The following is a 21090-nucleotide window of genomic DNA, read 5'->3' on the forward strand; positions in this document are numbered from 1 at the left end:
AGTAACAAAAAGAATGAAATTTGTAATAAAAAGTCCTCAGAGATATCCACTTTATGCAACTAATTTGGGCTGCTGAAGCTTCATATTAGCTTCAGATAAACTTTTGAATACATTTTTTTGCACAAAATAGGGGGCTGTAGATTTTGTGTCCCCCCCAGTCACTCATATTGAAAGCACATTGGATCTTTTCATGGCCAGTATGAACAGGAGGAATGATCATGACAAGAAAAACCTCTGACAACGTTCACACGGGGACCTGATGTTTATTTTAAGTTAAAAAAATAAATAAATGTAACCCTGTTCTTTAAGGCTGTTTGCATGAAATACCAGGAGATTGTTGAATAATTGTGTTCATATATTATAGGATACGATCAGCTCGTATAATGATGTGTTAACTCTTGCCCTATGAAACCCTTAAAAGACAAAAAAACCTGACCGAGACCCAGGTCACATATCTGAATGTGGTTACAAATCTCTGCTCACTGACACACATCATAATGTATAGGAAGTATATAAATACATCATGAGAAGCACGTAAAGGTCTAAAGTCCTTGAAGGAAAAGGAATTTAAAAAAAAAAAAAACGTTTTGTAAAAGCAAAACAAATTGATTTTGTTTCTATGGGAGGTTGAAATGTCTTATTATGGTCACTAGCTTTAATGTCATCGAATGAAAGCTTTCAATCTCCAAGAATATCACACATGTCAGAATCCATTTACAGTAATATGTACATCTACAGAATAGAGTATAAGCTGTGTGATCATGCAATGCAGGATTCCCATTGAAAGGAGAATAGCCTGTTGCTGTCCTTGGTGCTTCCTGCCTTCGGTACCACGGACAGCTCCCTTATTTTTCTCCACAGGTGGGTGCTTCGCTCTTTGGGTGGCGTTCGGTGTGCACAGGAGAGAGCAGAGCAAAGCAAACAGGGCTTCTCTTTATTCCTTTGCACAATGTGATGAGGCTACATTCAAACAAGAGGCGATTGGACGCGTTTGCCTCACATGCTCTGTTTCCCACCGTGGGCTTTTTGTCTGCCCCGTTGAATCCACCCTACCTCCCCCTCTCTCACCCCTCCCCTCCCCTTTTTTTTTTCTGTCTCTCAAGCTAAAGGGTGCTGTACTAGAAGCTCAGATAATTGGGAAAACTCATTCAGCCTTGTCTCTACAAAGTCCTCAAATAGCCCGGTTAAACCATTGCTACCTGGAGGATAAATCCACACTTGGCCTCCAATTTTGGATAGGACAACACTAATTACACCATAGGTGCCACAGTGTAATCCACACAGCTGGGAAGTGGAGACGACTTCTAATGGTGCAGTTTAGGATGCAAAATAAAACAAAACAAACAAAAATAAGAACAGGAAGGAAAACAAATAGACAACAGGAACAGAAAGACGTGGTTCAGGTGGTTCAGGCAGTAGGTAGGTTGGCTATTAATTATAAAGTTGGTGGTTTGATAACTGGCTTCTCCTGTCCACTCAAAGTGCCCTTGAGCAAGGCAAGGGCACTTTGAGGTTCATTATGACCATGTGAGCAAGCAAACTGCACCCAAAGAATTTACATGAGGAAAAAAGAAATACAATAAGAAAGACAAAAGCATCTCCCAAATGGATTAAAAATATTATGTATTAAATTGGCTTTTGATTAACTCCAATTTAAAGATGCAGTTTGAGATAGATAGATAGATAGATAGATAGATAGATAGATTTTACCAAGTGTTAGACACAAGTTGGCTGAAAACTGTCACAAATGTCATGTTTCTTGTATAAATCCATGTGCATATGACATTCAAAAGATACACAAGTTATTAACAATCAATAACAAACTGTGACATCTAAGTTTAAAAAGAGTAGAGTAGATTATAAAGATGTAGTTTGAGTAAATAACCCAACAGTAAAATAGAAAATAGCACTAAAACTGTGTGAAAACAACCTCTTCTTCAGTGGCTTTATTGACCCAAACTGGGTAAATTTCGTGGATGTTTTTAAAAATGTAATATTTTATGTGTTCATAAATAAGACTGACACTTTTTTTGAAAGACTCTCTTTTCTTTCTTTCATCTCTTAAAACCAACAGCTCCGTTGTTTATCTGTTTCTCTCTAAATGTTGTCTTGAATGACCCATAATCGCACCGAAATGAGTCAAAATTCACACCTAATGTCATTCAAATGAATCATCATTAACGTGCAAAGAAAAAAAAAAAAAAGCTTAAACAAGTCTCACCCCATCCGTCCACTAACATGAATTAGCGTATTGCATGTTTGCTTAACTGCAACTAACAAAACGCGGCTGTTGGTAAATATTGAAATTCCCTTCGATTGGTGGCCACTCTGTTAAAGCACCGGGTGACCAGGCTCTCCCTATTGATGAGCTCCAGCTAATCCATCGCATTTCCCTGTAAATAGCTTTCTGCATGAGAAAAGGCCCGCGGCCCCTCCTCTTCACCCTGCACCGCCACAGTGTAATGCAGGGCCGTTTTGTCACAAGGCCATTATAAGGTTGTGTAGCATTAGCCCTTGTTCGGCTACTCCCACCCTCATTGCGTCTATTCACATTCATCTGAGTGGCAGCAGCGCCGTGCCATGTAAATGCGTCCTACCTTGCCTGTTCTACAGGTATTTCCTAACCTTAACCGTGTTTTTTTGTGTGTTGTGTGGACTTTCACGTTTAAGGTGCGATCAAAATGTTGCAGAGAGGATCTTAGGTTGCACAATCCAACCTTGCAGGTAGTGTTTTTTTTTTCTTCCTTTTAAAGTCAGCGATGTTTCCATGGCCCGCCATGAAACCCTCCACATGCATGCTGGCCTCTTAAAGCGCCTCTAGAAACACCCTGCATCCACGGCCCTGGTATTTCTGCACGGCGTGCGATTCAGGTCCGCTCGGAGGCTACAGCTATGAACGTGTAACCATAACAACTGCGTTCTGATTGGCTCTCCTGGCACGGGAATTAACAAGGGCGTCATCCAATCTGAGCGCAGGACGCGCGTCGCGCTGGCAAAACCTCGTGATAACCAGGCACAGTGATGCGAAAGTGGCGACGTGAAGTGAGCCCGAAGGAAATGACTGGACCCAAAACAAAGCACAAGCGAGGGATAAAATATTAGAAATAAACACGTGTGAATGATGATGTTTTAACTGCGTGTTCGTGAGAAAACATGTCCGGTTTGTCCATTACGCAGTCCATCAGCTGGCGCGGCTGAAATCTCTCCTCCTCTCCTCTGGATTGTGGGTTGTGACAAGTGCCCAGGACAGCAACCAAACAGGACCAGGACTACAACAAAAATTCCGGGGGATTGTCACGGGAGGTTCCTCCAGTTTTCGCCTGACAGCACACCCTCCCGGAGCCAAGACGTTGTTCCGCGTGGACCCGGGTTGCCCCAGTCCGAGCAGCGCAGTCCGTGTGGGAAGGTCGGCACTCGGCGTCCTGCAGGCCGGAGACATGATGGTCCACTGTGCCGGGTGCGAACGGCCCATCCTGGACCGGTTCCTCCTCAACGTGCTGGACAGAGCCTGGCACGCCAAGTGCGTCCAGTGCTGTGACTGTAACTGCAACCTCACCGAGAAGTGCTTCTCCAGGGACGGAAAGCTCTATTGCAAAACGGACTTTTTCAGGTAACAGAGTCTGGAGTGAGAGTTCCTCAAAAAAAAAAAAAAAAAAAAAGGCTCTGATTCAAATATTTACAACAATACGCGCCATGATTCCACAGTTTAAGACGAGACAAATATTTCTACGGATGCCTTATTGATAAAAAAAATATAGAAGAAATAAAGACAATTAAAAGAAAAGTGTCAGTAATAATAATGTGGCCCACAAAGTCAAGCTTAGAATTAAATTCTGAGGGTCAGAGGTTGAAACAGGTTAAAGAAATTATTTATAATCTAAAGGTATATTTGACAACACTTGTGTGTAAAATTTTAGGATTTTAATTCATCTCTATGATGAAATATTGGCCACATTATTTTGGACCGTGTGGCCTTTTAATATGGCTTCTACTATTATAAAAAAAAGGGTGCATCTAAAATTGTATTTAATTGTGCAGCCACGTGTATTTTAGCTTATTTTTGCAGATCCAGACAACACTTTCTCAAACAGCCATTAGGCTATTAACCGCTTCACAATTCCTAAAAAGTGTTTCAGGTAATTGAGTGATAAGTGAAGCCCTTGTTTGTCCCGCCGCACTCTCTTAGCATCATTTTCATTTGTATGTGTCAGTTATTTTCTCCCCAAATTGTCTAATGACATGTAAGACACATCAGGCTTTGTTGGGACGGGCTATTATTGGCCTCGGACGGCCTTGGCCATCATATTACCGCAGGTCCCATCAAGCGGTGGATTTAAATGGCCGGCCATTAGCCAGGCGAAACAGTAATCACCCTAATGTGTCCATTTGTTGTGTAAGTAGAGTTGTACCCTTTCGCTGGGGGGGAGGCTTGGCCATGCATGTGAAAAGAGGAGAGAGAGAGAGAGAGAGAGAGGAAGGGGGGGACAGTGAAACGATACCATTGCAAATGGAGAGACAAGCCTACATTAGTGTTAAAACAAAGCTCCACAAAAAGAGAAAAAGAGTGCTTGCTTTCACCCAAAGGCTTAAGCTCCCCCCCCCCCCCCCCTCCACGACAGGCCGACTGCAAATCCAAGTGCAGTGCAGGGAGGCCTGAAACATCTGCTAAAACTCTTCATATTAATATAAAAAAAAAGCATCCATGCAGGTGATAAACACTCCCAACATCACTGTCAGATACAGCAAATATGTCTTTTTCCAGGATGAAATGACAAAAAAAAAAGCAGCCTCTTCCACCTCCTCCTCCTCCTCCTCCTCCTCCTCCTCCTCCTCCTCCTCCTCTGCTCACTCCCTCTGATTCATACACTGTCAAATCAGGAGGGAAAATTCTGCTGAATTTATTTGTGTATCAAATTGATGAGTCTTCCCACCCAGTATTTAAGCGGGTGAATATGGATTAAGAGAAGATTTCCACGCTAAGATGCTCCCACTCTGCTTAATCCCATAATATATCCTTGGCTACAATGTGTTGATTGTCACTAATACGTTTTTTTGCGTGGGGTTATTGTCAGAGCACCTCCGTCAAAAATTATGAGTATGATTTTTTTTTCTTTTCTTGCTCTGTTTTTTTTTTTAAAGTCTGACTTTGGGTTTTTTTTTTCTTCCTTCCAGTTTAATTGCTGCCGTCGTTTCTCTTCATACTCTGAGTCAGTTATATAGAGCAAGACATGCTTTTATTTATCGTTTTATTTATTATAGATGATACTTTACTAAATACTTTAACAGCCTACTTCATATTTTTTTACCAAAATTAAGAAACAATAAGAATTATTATTATTATCATTATTATTATTATTGTCATTCTTACTATTATTATTTGTTGTTGTTATTTTCCTTATTATTAGCTTTGAAATAAGATTATTTTACGCACCATTAGCCTATAATTTGTCTGTTAATATTATCTTATTATCATATCCATAAATGTCCGAATTATTAATCAGTTCCTATCATTATATTATGAATATTAATAATGATTCATATGCACCTATTTTGCCATAAAAGCCCATTTTTTAAAATGTGGATGTGAACAATTTTAATATATTCTGTTGGTGTTTTTTGGTGTTTTATTCTAACAGGCCACGTGCGTATGTATAAACTACAATCATCACTGCGCGTGGGCCTGAAAAGACTCACGCTTTTATATATATATGTATACATATATATATATATATATATATATATATATATATATATATATATATATATATATATATATATATATATATATATATAAAACAATATTAAATAAATAAATCTCACATTGTTTTTTCCGTTTCTGTCCAGGCGGTTTGGCACAAAATGCGCCGGCTGTCTGCAGGGAATCTCACCGAACGACTTGGTCCGCAAAGCGCGCAGCAAGGTGTTTCACCTGAACTGCTTCACCTGCATGGTGTGTAACAAGCAGCTGTCCACGGGGGAGGAACTCTACGTGATAGACGAAAACAAGTTTGTGTGCAAAGAAGATTATCTGAGCTCAGGAGCCATTAAGGAAGTCAACTTGAACTCAGGTAAAAAAAAAAAAAAAAAAAGAATGTGCGTGATATGATTTGTGCGTATTTATTTTTGTGTCTCTTATTCGATCTGAAAAAGCTTCTTCTTGTGCTCGTGTTTTGTTGTGTGTTAAATATATGAACGAGCGCTGTGGATAAATTCATATCTGATCAATAAAATGGCAATCGGCCTTTCAATGGACAAAAGAAAATAAAAAAAAGCAGGAAGTGGGCGGATCGAGGCTTAAAAATGTACCGAAGATTTTTTTTCGGGTTTTTTTTGTTGTTGTTGTTGTTATTGTTGTTGGAACATTTTCAGCAGTCCGTGGAGAGCATTTTTCACGACAACCTTGTCAGATGAATGGTTTCAATATTTACCTCCACAGGACAATGGCTCTCTGTTATTGTACGCCAGGGTCCATTGGGGATGAGTAGTCTGGCCCGCGCGTGCTGCTCCTCTTCAACTGTCTATTCATGCTTATAGAAAGCTCATGAAGACACAAACCTCTCTCTCTCTCTCTCTCTCTCTCCACGTCCTGTGTGCTGATGGCGTCACGCTCCCTTGTTCCGTATAGACATATTTTTATTCTTGATATCCTACAGAAATATGATATTTTACTTTTATATTTGTATTTTTTTTCTCTGGAACCTGGAGAGGATCGCTGCCTTTAGAGGAGACGAATAATAGGAGTTTTATTTGTACTGGGGTTTTTTTTTTTTTTTTAGCTGTTTCAGGTATTTTTTTTTCACGTGCAGATAACAAATAAATACAAACATTGAATTTTAAAATTAAAAAAAGGGTGCAATCATGTTTTTATTTTTTATTTTTTTCATATTTTCGATGCATATTTTGCAGTGTTTTATTGCAGCTGTGCATCCAGGCCTAATTACAGCCCCCCTCCCTCCCCTCTCCTCCTCCTCCTCCTCCTCCTCTTTCTCCTCCTCATCATCCTCCTCCTCCTCCTCCCTGACATTTCGGATCGTGACCTTCCTCTGTTTGTTTTCCTTCCCCCTCTTCGTCCCGCAGTGTCGTCGTGTACAGATAGGAGTTTATCGCCGGATCTGCAGGACCCAATACAGGACGACATAAAGGAGACGGACAATTCAACGTCCTCAGACAAGGAAACGAACAATATTGAGAATGAGGAGCAGAACTCGGGCACCAAAAGACGGGGGCCCCGGACCACCATCAAGGCCAAGCAGCTGGAAACGTTAAAGGCCGCGTTTGTCGCCACGCCGAAACCGACCCGGCATATCCGGGAGCAGCTGGCCCAGGAAACGGGACTAAACATGCGCGTGATTCAGGTAAGATCACCTGTCTGCTGGTGTCTGATGTTAGTGATGCAAGAACAGGTTGTGTGGACTGAGAGGATCAACCGAGACAAAGAGAAATTAATGAGAAATGACGGATTATTAATCTTAATTTGACTCAAAGACTCAGATGTGTAACTGAAGGCCTCATTATGTATGAAAGAAACGTCAAAACACGGTGCATCCAAATGTGAAATGTACACACACGTCAAGTGTTTTTTGTTATATTATGAGGAATTATTTCATATAAAAAAAGAAGATAAAAAATGAAATTATTGCCTTATAAATGCTTTTGCCAATTTGCATTTTAATATGTTTTATCTCATAATAAATCTATAGTTTAGCAGTAAAAACACAGTTTTAGAAGCAGCGTGAGCCTTAAAATGGGTTTTTAAATTTCTATAAAAGAAAAGAAAACATTTTTTGTAGTTTATTATAATTGTTACTATTTATAATAAATTCATTTTTATTTTTAAGATTTAAAACTCTACTCCAACGCCACTATTTTTTACCCTCCTCCTCCTCCTCCTCCTCTTTTTTAAAATCTGCATTACAATTTGCATCCAATTTCAGCCACGTTCATATCTGCAGGCGTTAATTTATTCCCTGAAATTAAAATCTAGTAATCCAATTTATTGATGCATGTATACGTGTGGTGGTGTTTTTTAAAATTTTTTTTTTTTAAGGAGTCTCGTTCATTGTGTTACAGATAACTGTTGTAACGTGTTGCACGGCCGTGAAATCGGTGAAAGGTTAGACGTGTTTTTGGCCGAGGGCGAGAGGAATAAACAGCACGTTCAAACATGTGTTTAGGATATAACACGAGTGTACGCTGTTTTGGACCTCTCTCTGTCTGTCTTTTCATCCTCACACACACACTCACACACACACACACACACTCACACACACACAGTCTCCCAGAGCTCGGTGTCTGGGTGCAGACTGTGTCAAGATGATTAGCACCATCTCTGCCAACTGTGATGTGGCTTTTTGTGCACTCACTGTAATTATCGCTGATTTCACAGATTTACATACCACCCTCCCCTTTCCCACCTCTCTGCTCTTACTCACTTACAGCCTGTTCCCTTTGCTTATTTGAGCGGACCAGGGGCCCCTCAAACGCCTCATCTATATCACATACTGCAGGCAGCTGTGTGTATGTGTGTGTGTGTGTGTGTATCAACACAGCTCAATCCAACAGTCAATCAATCAATCCACCAATCAATCAGGGAGTCTATTCTTCCGCCACCTTCCTCCTCCCTGTGATACCCCCCCCTCCTTCCATCCCCATCCCCATCGTGGTGCTCGGAGCCAAAATGGAGGCTCTGTTTCGTCATCCTCCTCCTCGTTCACTGTGTGTTAAATACCATTGCTCTCAACGCGGGGAGCCCTGTGAGCCACGCTGCTTCTCCAGCGTGTGTATGTAATCCCTAAGCAACGCTCTCTCGAGGGGAGCGGGAGCATTTCCATAAAAATGTAGCCTACAGTTAGACGATTGTTCTCAATAAGCAGGTGTCGCCTCTGTCGCTGGAGCACATAGAGCAGAGCCTAAGTGGTTTTAGGTGTTTTTGTGTGTGTTGTGTGTGTGTGTGTGTATATATGTGTGTGTGTTTTTGTTAATCTGCAGCACAGTGGGATTCTGCCTCTGGTGTAGCCTAGCTGGTGTGAACATACATCATTATGCAGCAGTGATGCAAAAGGCGAAACAAGATGTGTTATGTGCTTATAATGCAAAGACATTCCTCCATATGGTGTGTAGTTTTACAGTTTTTGAAATCCCTTCTCCCCCCTCCGCCCCCCCCCCCCCCACCCCTCCTCCCCTTTGTTCCTCTTCAAAGACAGTTTATTTAACGTTAGTGATAAAGCTTTTTTTTTTTGTAATTCTGATTTATGGCTTCTGCTGTTTATTTGAACTTGTTCAGAGGTGCGTTAGGTCGTGTGTCGGCGTAGGTTTATGTAACTTTCATCATATTTTGCGACGGGAAAACGTCTTCATGAGTGAAAAGTGTTTTTAAAACATCACGATCATCCTTATTTCTTATATTCTGTCACTGATAAGATGCTTCATTTAAAACATCTTTAGGCTTTTCCTCCTTTTTAACTCGGTCTTTGTGCTTTCCAGAGATGTATTGTGACATTTCTATTAAACATATATAATATATATAAAAGCTCTTTTCCACCTGAGTGAATTACAGGCATAAAATGCTTCTGGTGTTACTGAACTGATCATAGCTGGATGTAATTCTAATAACAGATGTTCATCTAACATTTGGTTAATCTTGACTTTTTCTGTAACTATATTTTTAAAACAATAACTTCAAAGTATCAAAGAACAACTAAATGTGATAAATACAAGTCCAAATACTTACAGGAGGTGTAACTGGGATCATACTTTCCTTCTTTTCTTTACATCTATCAAAAAAACAACAAAATCCTGCTTTAAAAAAAAAAAACAGCATTTCGAGTCCGATTTGAATGATGATTTCAACACAAACTAACAACGAGCGTGAAATTAAATAGATGACTGAAAATCACCTAAAATGATCAGGTTTCAAATTGAAATCAGTCACAGCTGATACATATTAATTTGTTTTCAGTTCTGTCAGTCGTGCTTCATGCGTTTGCTTGCGCGAGATGCAACAGACTGAATCCTGTAATGATTGTGATTAAACTCTGAATCTTACGAGGACGACGTGAGTGATTTGGACTCTCGCCGTGACGTCGTAGAAGTTTGTTAAAAACGAGGAGATCAGCTGATAACTGTAATCTGTAATCTCGCCTCTTTTTTAACCGTGTTTGCAGGTTTGGTTCCAGAACAGAAGATCCAAAGAGCGACGAATGAAACAGCTGAGCGCTCTCGGGGCGCGGCGGCACGCCTTCTTCAGGGGCCCGAGGAGGATGAGGCCCTTGGGAGGCAGGCTGGAGGATCCAGACATACTGGGGCCCGGAGCGTACGGTTACTACGGAGGTAAGAATTAAACACACAGTCCTGTTGTTTCTTTAGATATACAGCCTCAAAATCACTGTATGGTTCTTTATCTCTTGAAATATGCAATATGGGGGATTACTCTGATCTATTTTGCTCAATAAATTGCAAAAATAATCTGCATCCTGGTTTAAGCTTCACTCCAAAAATGTGATATTGTGTAACTGAATTACAACCTTCAGCAGCAGCAACAGGGCTGAGCTGGTTACAGTATGTTATCAGGCTGCGAGCAGATTATATAAAGACAGTTTTATCTCTACATTATGCTGAAGATGTGACGTGAATGTAGTTTATTTCAACGTTTAGAGTCACATAATTCTCTATGGGCCCATTTTACACCTGGTATTAACAGGTGATCTGTATCTGGATACGTTATTTGGATAATGACGTCCAATCTATGAGTCTTTGCATTTACAACTAGTGTTAAAATGTGTTCTTGTTTTCTCAATTATGCCTGCTGGCGGATTTGTCAACAAACATGGTGCATCCCAGGTCAGGGAAACTGCTGCCACCAACAGATGTCAAGACTTCTAGTTACTGCTGCTACGTATAGCGCACATCTCAAGTCTCTTATTTGATCTTTCCTCGCTCCTCGCTCCTTAAACAGGAAGTTGTTCCGGTCCGCCATCTTGAAGGCCGTCTCAAGTCTCTTATTCCTCCTCTGAGGAGCCATGAGCGAGGAAACACGAGAGCGGCCTTCACGGAAGTATTTTACCAGCTAACACGCCCCCCTTACTGGATATGACTTATTGATTGGACGCTGCAGCTGATCGGACTGATCTGATACTGTCACAACATCACTGCAGTTTCATATCGGAGGGAAGACAGATAGCAGAGTAAATTTGATCTGTTGTTTCCCCCGTTAAATGTTATTAAAGATCAAATTAAAGTCAGGGAGAGTCTGTCTGTCAGCAAGAAACACATTTTAAACACATTTATATTTTCATTCAGTCTCATGTGAGGCTGAAAATTCCTGAGCGTCAACGTTTGATATGAGTTACATCATTTCCTGAAACATTTAGCATAATAAATAATTTCCAGCGTTCAAAAGACACCATAATCATATCCTGAGTTATCAAATAATGAATTCACAATCAGAATATCAATAAATAAAGATGCAAATAATAAATAAATAATATAAACGCACTCTGCCAGTAGAAATGGTTCCTGTGCCTCTGAGCAGGACTCAGTATAAATACAGAACACAGGTTTTTTATTCATGTGCAGGTGTTTGTTAAACAGGTAACAGGCTGCAGAGAGAAAACACTGCTGCTCTGCCAGTGATAACTGCTTTATTAGTATTAGCACAGCGAAACATGTGTACAGACACAAACTCCATCAAAAGTCTCTACAGCCGTTAAAGCCGACTGACAGCTGATCAGCTGCAGCCGTCATCGGAAACGGACGTCGCTTCATGTGATGAAGCTTCAGAGGGGAAGTGTCTAAAAAAGTGTCTCTAAAAACATATTTCTTCTCTCCTCACATGGTTTCCTTGTGTCTCTCCTGCATCCTCTAAGATGCAGGGAAAAGATGCAAGTGAGGGAAACTCGGATGCAATTAAGAGACTTGAGATGTACCTGTTGTCTCTGCTGGATTTGCTTTAGCTGGCAGGAAGAGGTGAAGCTACGTGACCTTTCAACTTACTGGGCCAATTATTTTCTCATGAATGTGGTCAAACTGATCTGATTGCATTTACACCTGAGCTGAGATCTGATCACAGTGTGAGCCTAATGTGGTCTGATTGATCTCAACGTGCATTTACATCTGCATTAACATGTTTTATTCATCCAGATACAGAGGGCATGTTAATACCAGCTGTTAATGGAGTATTTGTTTAAAGATACAACATAAGTCATTAGTTTGGGCCGTCTTCCTTCAGTGTGAATGTTCCTACAAAGTTTCACTATTAGTTAGAAAATAAACTTAAAACTTTTAACTGACACAAAAAAAACACCAAATTCTAGTTTGATTTACCTCCAGAGAGGAACGCCAGCAGACAAAAGCTCAAAATAGCATAAAAGCTGTGTAAGTGTCACATGCTGTCACTTGTTACAGCTGAGAGGATAAATGTTAGAGAAGGGAACAATTGTATTTATTCCAATCAGTCACTCTATAAACAAAGCAGCAGCGAGAGTGTCGTGCAGCACGGGTGGCAATCTTCAGTCATCCATTTTAGCTGAAAACACACAACTTATATTGATTTATGTGTAGGATTCTCACTCTGTAAGGACGGAGAACTTTAAAGATAGTAAGTTCTGGAAAAAACAAGAGACAACAGCGGTATTTGTGAGATTTGATTCATGTGTCATTCTGCATTAAAAACGTTCGCACCCTTAGTTTTTAATCTTAATCCTAATTAATTTGAATCAAAATGAGTCTTTGCTGTATAACCATTTACAGATCACAACACTTGATAAAAACTCGGCGCTGCCTTCAGGAGCATCAGTCTCTTTTTGAAAAGTTGCTAATTTCCTTCTTAAAAAATGAAGCTGCTCAAATTAGTAAGGTAAAAAAAAAAAAAAAAAAGATTTTTTCAAGGAAAGTAACACATTAGAGAAAATCCAACAAAAGTAGTTTTCATTAATTTCTTTAAGTGTTAAAAAAAAAAGAAGCTTTGCAGTAATGAATAGCAGATATCTTAAGTTTGAAAAGATTCTGAAGATGATATTAACTTCTTATGAGGCAGCTGTATTATTGTGCATAAGACTGAAAAATAGTGTACATAAAATAAAAAGGTTACTCGAAGGCAACTCTTTAAATTTTACAACCAAAAAGTCAGAATGAGTATAAATGATCCTGAACCAAAGTTACAGAGGCTCAAGTGTTAACTCCTATTAATAAAAGACATATGCTTTTCATACTATAACCTTTACTGATGACACTTTGTATGTATTTACTACAAAGTCATGAAATGATGTCTGTTGTTTGGCAGAGATGGAAACGTGTAGACTGCACTCGTTCATCGACCAGGATGAACCACAAATTGCAGCGTTGACCTGACACACACTGTAGAAAGCATGCTTTTAAAAAAACTAATGGAATGTTAATGTCATAGAGAATTCCTGATTTTGGCAAATAGTTGAACAGTGATGGTCTTTTTTGCACTGAATACTTGCGATACAGCGTAACTGGTTTGTTGTTTTATACACGTGTGAGTGATAAGCTGTTGTCTTTACACTGTGTACATCACGACTGCTAGAATCACAATTTGATCTCCAGGCAGCGTAAAGACATCTAAAATCAATATTCTTTCACACTTGAAGAAAAACTATATACATTTTGTATTTGCTGAGTCTATATTGTTCACCTGGAACAAGAAAAAAAACAACATTTTGAGACAATAGCAGGTGGGCCGCAGATAACAACACGACACTAACGCACACAATAGCCCCCACATTGAAGTGTAGGAGTGAACCAGATGCGTTTGTCATGTATATCAGCAGTTTGTTTTTGATGGACAGTCTGAGAGCCGTGGTTTCTATACAGCACATCTGTCTGAAGAGCCCGAGTATTGAGGATACAATAAACTGGAGCCATCAAGGCTGGAATGCTGGGAGTTGGAGGGTTGGAGGCAGGAGGGGGGGGGGAGGCGGGAGGGAGGGGGGGAGTGGCAAAACCTTCATCCCTTGCTCTCATCTCTCTTGCTTTCTTCACACGCTGCTTTTCACACCCTTTTGTGGCGCAGCAGCACAGGCCAGTGTCTGTGTGTGGTACGGTGTGTCTGCATGTGTGAGTGTAATTATAATTTGCAGAGCCAACACCCCCCCCCCCCCCCCCCCCCCCCCCCCCCCCTCCCCCCCCCCTCATACCCCCCCCCCCCCACCCTTAAACACAAACACACAAGCTTGTTGCTTATTCTCAAGGTCGGCCGAACTAGCAGGGGCTTGTTTGTGAGATCAAATCATCAGCTTGTTTGTGAAAGTTGTGTCAGCTCTCATTGTTTCTCTTGATCGTTTCCAAAAAGCAGCAGAGCAACAGTGTAAAAGCTAAGCAAATAAACGCGGTTCTTTATAATTAGGCAACATACAGCATTTCTTGATATCTAACCTGTTAGCTCCTGATTCTGCCGTTTATGAACCGCTGAAATATGAGCGAGAAGAACATATGGTCGGGAGCGGAGAAATGCTAGTGCAACATCTGGGGCACCGGGATAAAGTCTGCCATCGATCTCAGTTCAAGGCGGTGTTGCAACAGAACGGATTTAATGTAAGTGAGGGAATTTGGAGCGGAGGGAGATGTAAATTTGGAAGGAGAATATAGAAGCGGTGAGAAGCAGAAGGCAGGTGGAGTTTGTAATTGTTAATGGATGCAAACGGTGTGTGAAGTAATTGGCTACACATGGAGTTGAAGAATTCTTTCTAAACTGTTTTGGCTGTATTGTTTCTGACCAACAACTCATGAAATATCGTTTTTATATCAAATCAATGGGCAAAATTTGTTTTCCTAAACTTTTGCCATCTCAGCAAGTCTGATTGTTTTGTTCCCATAGATTTTAAAGTGTCTATATTCAATATGTTTTTTACAATAACAATGGATGAAATGACCATGTGTAATGTGAAAAGGGGTTGCTCGTAATGATAAATTGCAGTTCTCTGCAGACCTAAAGAGCTTTATAGCGTCTTTCAGCTCATTGTTTTGGTTTTCTGTCACACAACTTTACTGTTTTGGTTCATTCTCACTGCTTGCATTGTGCTGTTTTCGGCGCTAAAAGCTCTAAAAACCTGCTGTACACTACCTGCTCAGAACTAAACAGCAGACAGACACAGTTAGTGACCAGCTGGTGAACATAGTGGAGCATTGATCAGCTAAAGAGCCAGATACTTCCCTCAGGAGCTGGTGGAGACCAAAAACAGAGCTAAAAGTTGAGTGAATATTGGACCTAAAATCACCAACCATGACTTTTTAAGGTGATGATATGTCAGCTTTGTGTTCTTAGCTTGTATTTGTTGTCCCCAAGTGGCCAAATAATCAGCTATTGCTGGTTTAACTGACTCATTGTCTCTTTTGAGACTGTTTCTGTGCTGAAAAGATTTCTATGTGATCAGATTGGATATATATTGGTGCCTAGTTTGGAGATGTCTGTCCCTGGTTTAGGATTAAAGTTGAGCAGTGCAAATCTTGCAAAATTTGAGAGACTTGGAACAGCTGTATGCCACTCCAAAATGCCAAATATACACAATTATACATACTGGGCAGCTCTGACAGCTCCCAGTTGTTGGCTTGTTTGGTTCTACTGGACAGATCTTTAAGTGGCTTGGCACTCAGGACTGGATTCATGTGTGCAGCCAACTTTTTTTTTTTTTTTTAAAAAAAGAGAAAAAGTCTCTTACATCTAGTGGTATCAATAGGTAGTTTTGTTTGTATTAGTCCGTGGTTTTAGATGTTTGTCTGATCATCCAATAAGCAGTTTTCATATGGACCACCAAAGAAATAGTCCCATAAAAACCGTTATCCGGAGTAATGGGGACATTGTTTGTGGAAATACTGTTGATTTTGTCACATTCAATGTTTCTACCACAAAATTCCATTCACCTCTGTTGTTTTGAGATATTAAGATATGTTTCTCATTCTCTACATTCATTGATATTGTATGAAAAATTAGGTGCGAGTAAGAAAACACCTGCAGATGTCAAACATTAGTTGTGGATCCAAGCGTGCCGACACCTCTCAAGAAGCACAAACATGTCAGTCAGTGTTAGAGGTTAGGTAGAAAATATTTGTAAATCCAAGTGTGCGCTGGAGATTTTCAGTGAAAGCAAGGAATTTGGGCTTTTCTCTGTCATTAACATGTCAGTTTATGCTGCAGCGCTTTGAAGTGAATGCCATGAGACACTCGGGAGAAATTTAAGACAAGACAGCCTTCAGTCATGAATGAAACTTTGCACAATTAACACTGTGAGAGGAAGTTTTAATAAATACAGTTTATTCTTACCAACACTTTGATCCTGTTAGATGTTGAGATCTTGTAGAGATTCATTGTCTCCAGGGGATAAATCCTACTAACTATGGTGACCAACTCACTTCTCCTATTGCACCATCATCAGACTGACATTTGTGGTTTTGAGTAAAATTGCCACATAGTTTTGAAATAATTTACAGACTGAGGAAGCTGTTGCACCTGCTTGGTTCATGTGCATGTGTATATTGGCACAACTTCACTTACTTAAATGTTGGCATCAACAGAGTTCTTCTTAATGATTTGCATATAAGCAGGTATAATGTGTTTTTGATAGAGAATTATTTTGACTCGTGGTGCTGCACAGTTGATATCACTGTAAAAATGAAAATGGTTTGAGGTAAACCTGTCACTACCATGACTGATTTGATTTATGTGGAAATCTATTAGTGATACAACTCACGCAACACGATTTCAAGCTGAAACTTTGAACTGAAGAGGTGCAGTTGCTGCAATGCTGGAAACGGCATGAAGTGGACGAAACTGAGGAGCAGGGAGTAATTAAAACAGAAAAATTATAGATGGAAAGTGCTGCAAGTGGCTCAACGCAGGTGTCCAGAGGAGCAGCAATGCTACATTTAGAGCCGAAACGATCAGTCGATTAATCTATTAGTTGACTGATAAAAATGAACTGGCAACCACTTTGATAATAAATTTGTTGTTCCAGCAATTTTTCAAGCAAAAAATGCAAAATATTCTCCGGTTCCAGCTTTGAGTTTTGTTGGTAGGACAAAACAAGCAATATAAAGACATCACCTCAGGCTTTAGGAATGTGTGATGGGCATCTAGCACCGTTTTATAGACCGCACGATCAATCAATAATGAAAATAATCATTAGTTGCAGCCCTAGCTGGATTGCATGCTGAGAATGATGGAGAGTGATCTGGAAGTAGCCACAGCCCGGCGAGGTAGAGACGAGGGATGGTGCTGAGAGCTGCATCAGACATGACAGAGAGATGCAGGCGACAGGGCTGCTGAGCACAGGACCTGGCAGGGCTGTGGGGAGGCTGGAATCTCATTTTGGAGTACCTCATCCAAATCCAGAAGTTTCAGCAGGGGAATCCATCGAGGTGCACGCATGGCTGCGAGCTGAATGAGTGAGGAAGATAAATGCACTGTGTAAAAGGCGGGAGAACTGAGGTGGAGAGGTGTGGAGTTGTTTATACACTCAAATGAGGCTGTTGGAGACTGGTTGGTTGGAAATTGGACATGATCAATTTCACCACTTAGGTAAAGGTGGAGTTGTGTGTAAAACTGCACACTGCTCAGAGGGAACTGTGAATGTTTTTACTTGTATTTCATGTCTCTTATAGAAAGTCTAACTGCATGTATCCTTCTGCCCCGCCACAGAATACCAAGGTGACTATTACGGACCAGGGAGTAACTACGACTTCTTCCCCCACGGCCCTCCGTCCTCGCAGGCTCAGTCTCCAGCCGAGTCCCCCTACATCCTGGGCTCTGGTCCCGGAGCTATGGAGGGATCAGGCCACCACCCTTCAGACGACCAAAGGTTCACGGACATGATATCCCACGCGGAAACCCCCAGTCCGGAGCCGGGCTTACCGAGCTCCCTGCAGCCGGTCCCGGGGGAGGCGTACGGGGGCGGACCCAGTCCCCCTTTCTCCTTGGCGAGTAACTCCAGCTACAGCGCTCCAATGTCCCACCAAGGCCAGGAAATGGGAGAAACCACAGCCTGGTAAAGGACGAACAGCAGGGACCATTCCTGGGCTGAATGTCAGCTCAGTTAATTCAGGAGATGAATCGAAAAAAAAAAAACCCACATTGTGGAGCGTAAACAGCTTAAATTTCTATGGAGGACTTTTTGAAATAATGGACCGATTTTCACAACTGACAAACTGACGGACTTGGTAATGGAATCAAGTTTATGGAGGTGGAGAATGGGATAGCTTGCAGGAAAAGGTAATATTTGCTGCCCAATAGACACTCCAAAGCATATCCCCTCTTGGACTTGAATTATTAAAAAAAAAATAAAAAAAATTGAGATTCCATCCAGCAAAAATGCTTCTCGCCTTCCCCTTGATGTTAATGAAGCTCTAGGAACACATTAGAGAGAAATGCCAAAGGGGACATTTTTAGTTTTCTTAATTTCTCACCACACCCCCTCCCCCCCCCCACACACAAAAAACGTTGCTTCAAAGCAATATTAGTTTTCATTCTGTTGCTCTACACCTGTCTTTATTGCTAAGTCGCCACTCTACCTTCAAATGAAAAGACAAAGGACCAGGTTTTAACATATGCTTTAATGTTCATATATAAACACGTACAGTATGTGGCAATCAAGACAGGATATGTTTATGTTTTAGTCAAAAATGTTACTCATTAAAAATTTTCTCTTTCGTAAAACAATATTTCAAATCAAAAGCTGCTGCTTGATAGAAACCGCACACACACACACACATTAACACACACGCACGCACCTCTGGCTTTCTCTAGCGCAGATCTCAGCCATAAGTCCCTTAATGCACAAAAAGCGTTCTTGATCATACCTTAAAAGAAGGATGTCTATACCATTATTCAAAACACGGACACAATTATACAGACACTTGTGCTCACTCACGCACCCTCACACCCATCCAGGCGGCCCTGATAGTTCTGCTCTGCACACTGCTTCACCTGACCTTCCTTTTGTTACTGTCCCTTTTAAAAAACATGTTTTAATGGAAATGATTTTCAAAAGAACATTGAACCCATAATGGAGAATCTCCTTCAACAGCTGAGGTCTCCTTCCTCTAAAGAGTGAAAACAAAAGAGGGGGCAGACAACATCTGTGACATTACTGCTGTGTGCGTCTGAAGCACTCGTTGCCATCTAGTGGCCATGTTTTTAAGACATGCAGCAGAATTAAAGGGGGGAAGAAAAAAAATCAGCTCAAAGAAAACACAGTCCGGCTGTATTTAGAGGAACATCTTTATACTGCAGAGGTCAAATTATTATTATTTTCTCTCCTAAATAATACCATAATTCTGCAGTTTCAGGGCCAAGTGTCACCGGTGACCCTTATTTTGAAAAGTCAGCCTTTGTGGAGCTACATTAAAGAAAACAAGATTTTCATCTGGCCCATGTTAGCTGGTATCATTCACTACAAAACCTCCCATAATTCCTCATTTCAGCTCCTTTTTATTCACACGACATCTAACACGTGTAATACTGTTTTGTCTACAATGAGTTAGCTCTACTTGAAATATTGTTTTATTGAGATAATTTGTGTTTCCTTTGGACATTGTATAAGATCTAGAAAGAATGTGTCTTATTTCTGATGTACTGAGATATTCTTGGATACAAAAGTGAGCGTGCGTGTGTGTGTGTGTGTATGTGTGTGTATGTGTGCTTGTATGTATGTGTGTGTGTGTGTGTGGGGAAGTGTGTATGCTTGTTGTGTGCATTTGTGCACATTGAAGGGGGGAAAAAGGGACAAGGCTGTATTATTTCTATGTAAATAGCACTGGTAATAAAACCTTCTCTTACAACTTGAAGAGCTTTCTTTCTTCTTCATCACTCATTTTATCCTCCTATGAGACACTTATATTTCTTCAGTTTGTAGTACTGGGAAGTATAATTTTAAGGTAGTATTTCCATTTCATGCTACTTTATACTAATACACATTATAGAAGGGAATATTATACTTTTTACTCCACTACATTTATTTGACAGCTATATTAACCACTTACTTTACATATTAAAATTTTACAAATAAATGTAAACTTATAAAATATAATGTATTGTTATTGAATATAAAGTACTCAGTAGTATATAAAGTAGTTTAAATCATCTCCTCAACCGGCTACAACATTTAAATTCTGGGTGCCACTTGATAATGAGGCATATTTCATAAAGGCTTTATGAGTTGTAACAAACTGCTGTATTAATATTTATTACAGCTTTGTGGATTAATTAAAGGCCATTTATTGGGATAACTTTTGGGTTGCCAGATTGTAAAAAATAAATTTGGCTGGTACATTGTAAAAAAACCGTCCCACATAATGAGTATCTTATTTTATTTTACCAATAAAACTCTTCAACCGACTTTTAACCTTCATTAATTGATTATTTGGCCACTTTAGGGGGCGGCACAGCATGCTGTAAACACAACACTGACGTATCATCATATTATAAAGTATCTGACAGTTTCCTATTTGCACATCCAGCAGACACCGACCAACATTAGCATTAATTTTCAGTCATGTGGCAAATATAAGTCTAATTTTCACTCTCCTTTTAGTTTTCTTTTGGTCTCCACCAACTCCAGATGGAAATATCTGGTTCGTTTAGCTGCTAAATGCTCCGCTATGTTCCCCAGCTAGTTGCTAACTTTGTCTTTCTGTCATTTTGACACCAAGCAGGAAGCACAGAGTGGGTTTATTAGAGCTTTTTCACTAAAAACAAGAGGAAGGAAGAAAAAGAGATGAATGAAAATGGTGAGAGTGAAGCAAAACAGTAAATCTTTACGCTAGAAGACTAAAACAAGGAGCTAAAAGATGCTAAAATGATCTGAGGGGAACTACAGAGTGAGGTGATAATTATCTGTGGGTTCATCACAGGGAGCGACAGCTTTCACATTACACACAGTCATTTAATTAACTGTTAATAAATAAACAAAAGCTCGTTATAATCTATTGTTTGCACAAGAAACACCACATTTGTGACAGTTTTTAGCTAAAGTCAAATAGCAAAATAACAGATTGCTACTGGGTAAAAGGTGCCATATTGACATAAACTGGGCTAAAATTTTGACCTATTTATTTTTAGTGTGTATAAAAATATTGATT

General features: G+C 40.2%; 1 protein-coding gene across 1 annotated transcript; it reads left to right on the forward strand.

Moving 5' to 3' along the window:
• The first annotated feature begins 2524 nt into the window (after window positions 1-2524).
• Window positions 2525-19797, forward strand: lhx5 (LIM homeobox 5). The gene is made up of 5 exons (XM_042395633.1): window positions 2525-3610; window positions 5845-6068; window positions 7078-7355; window positions 10164-10329; window positions 17654-19797. The coding sequence occupies exons 1-5, from the start codon at window positions 3438-3440 to the stop codon at window positions 18001-18003; spliced, it is 1191 nt and encodes a 396-aa protein (XP_042251567.1). The 5' UTR covers window positions 2525-3437; the 3' UTR covers window positions 18004-19797.
• Window positions 19798-21090: the final 1293 nt, after the last annotated feature.

Source organism: Thunnus maccoyii, chromosome 19 (genome assembly GCF_910596095.1).
Source record: "Thunnus maccoyii chromosome 19, fThuMac1.1, whole genome shotgun sequence".
Classification (NCBI taxonomy): domain Eukaryota; kingdom Metazoa; phylum Chordata; class Actinopteri; order Scombriformes; family Scombridae; genus Thunnus; species Thunnus maccoyii.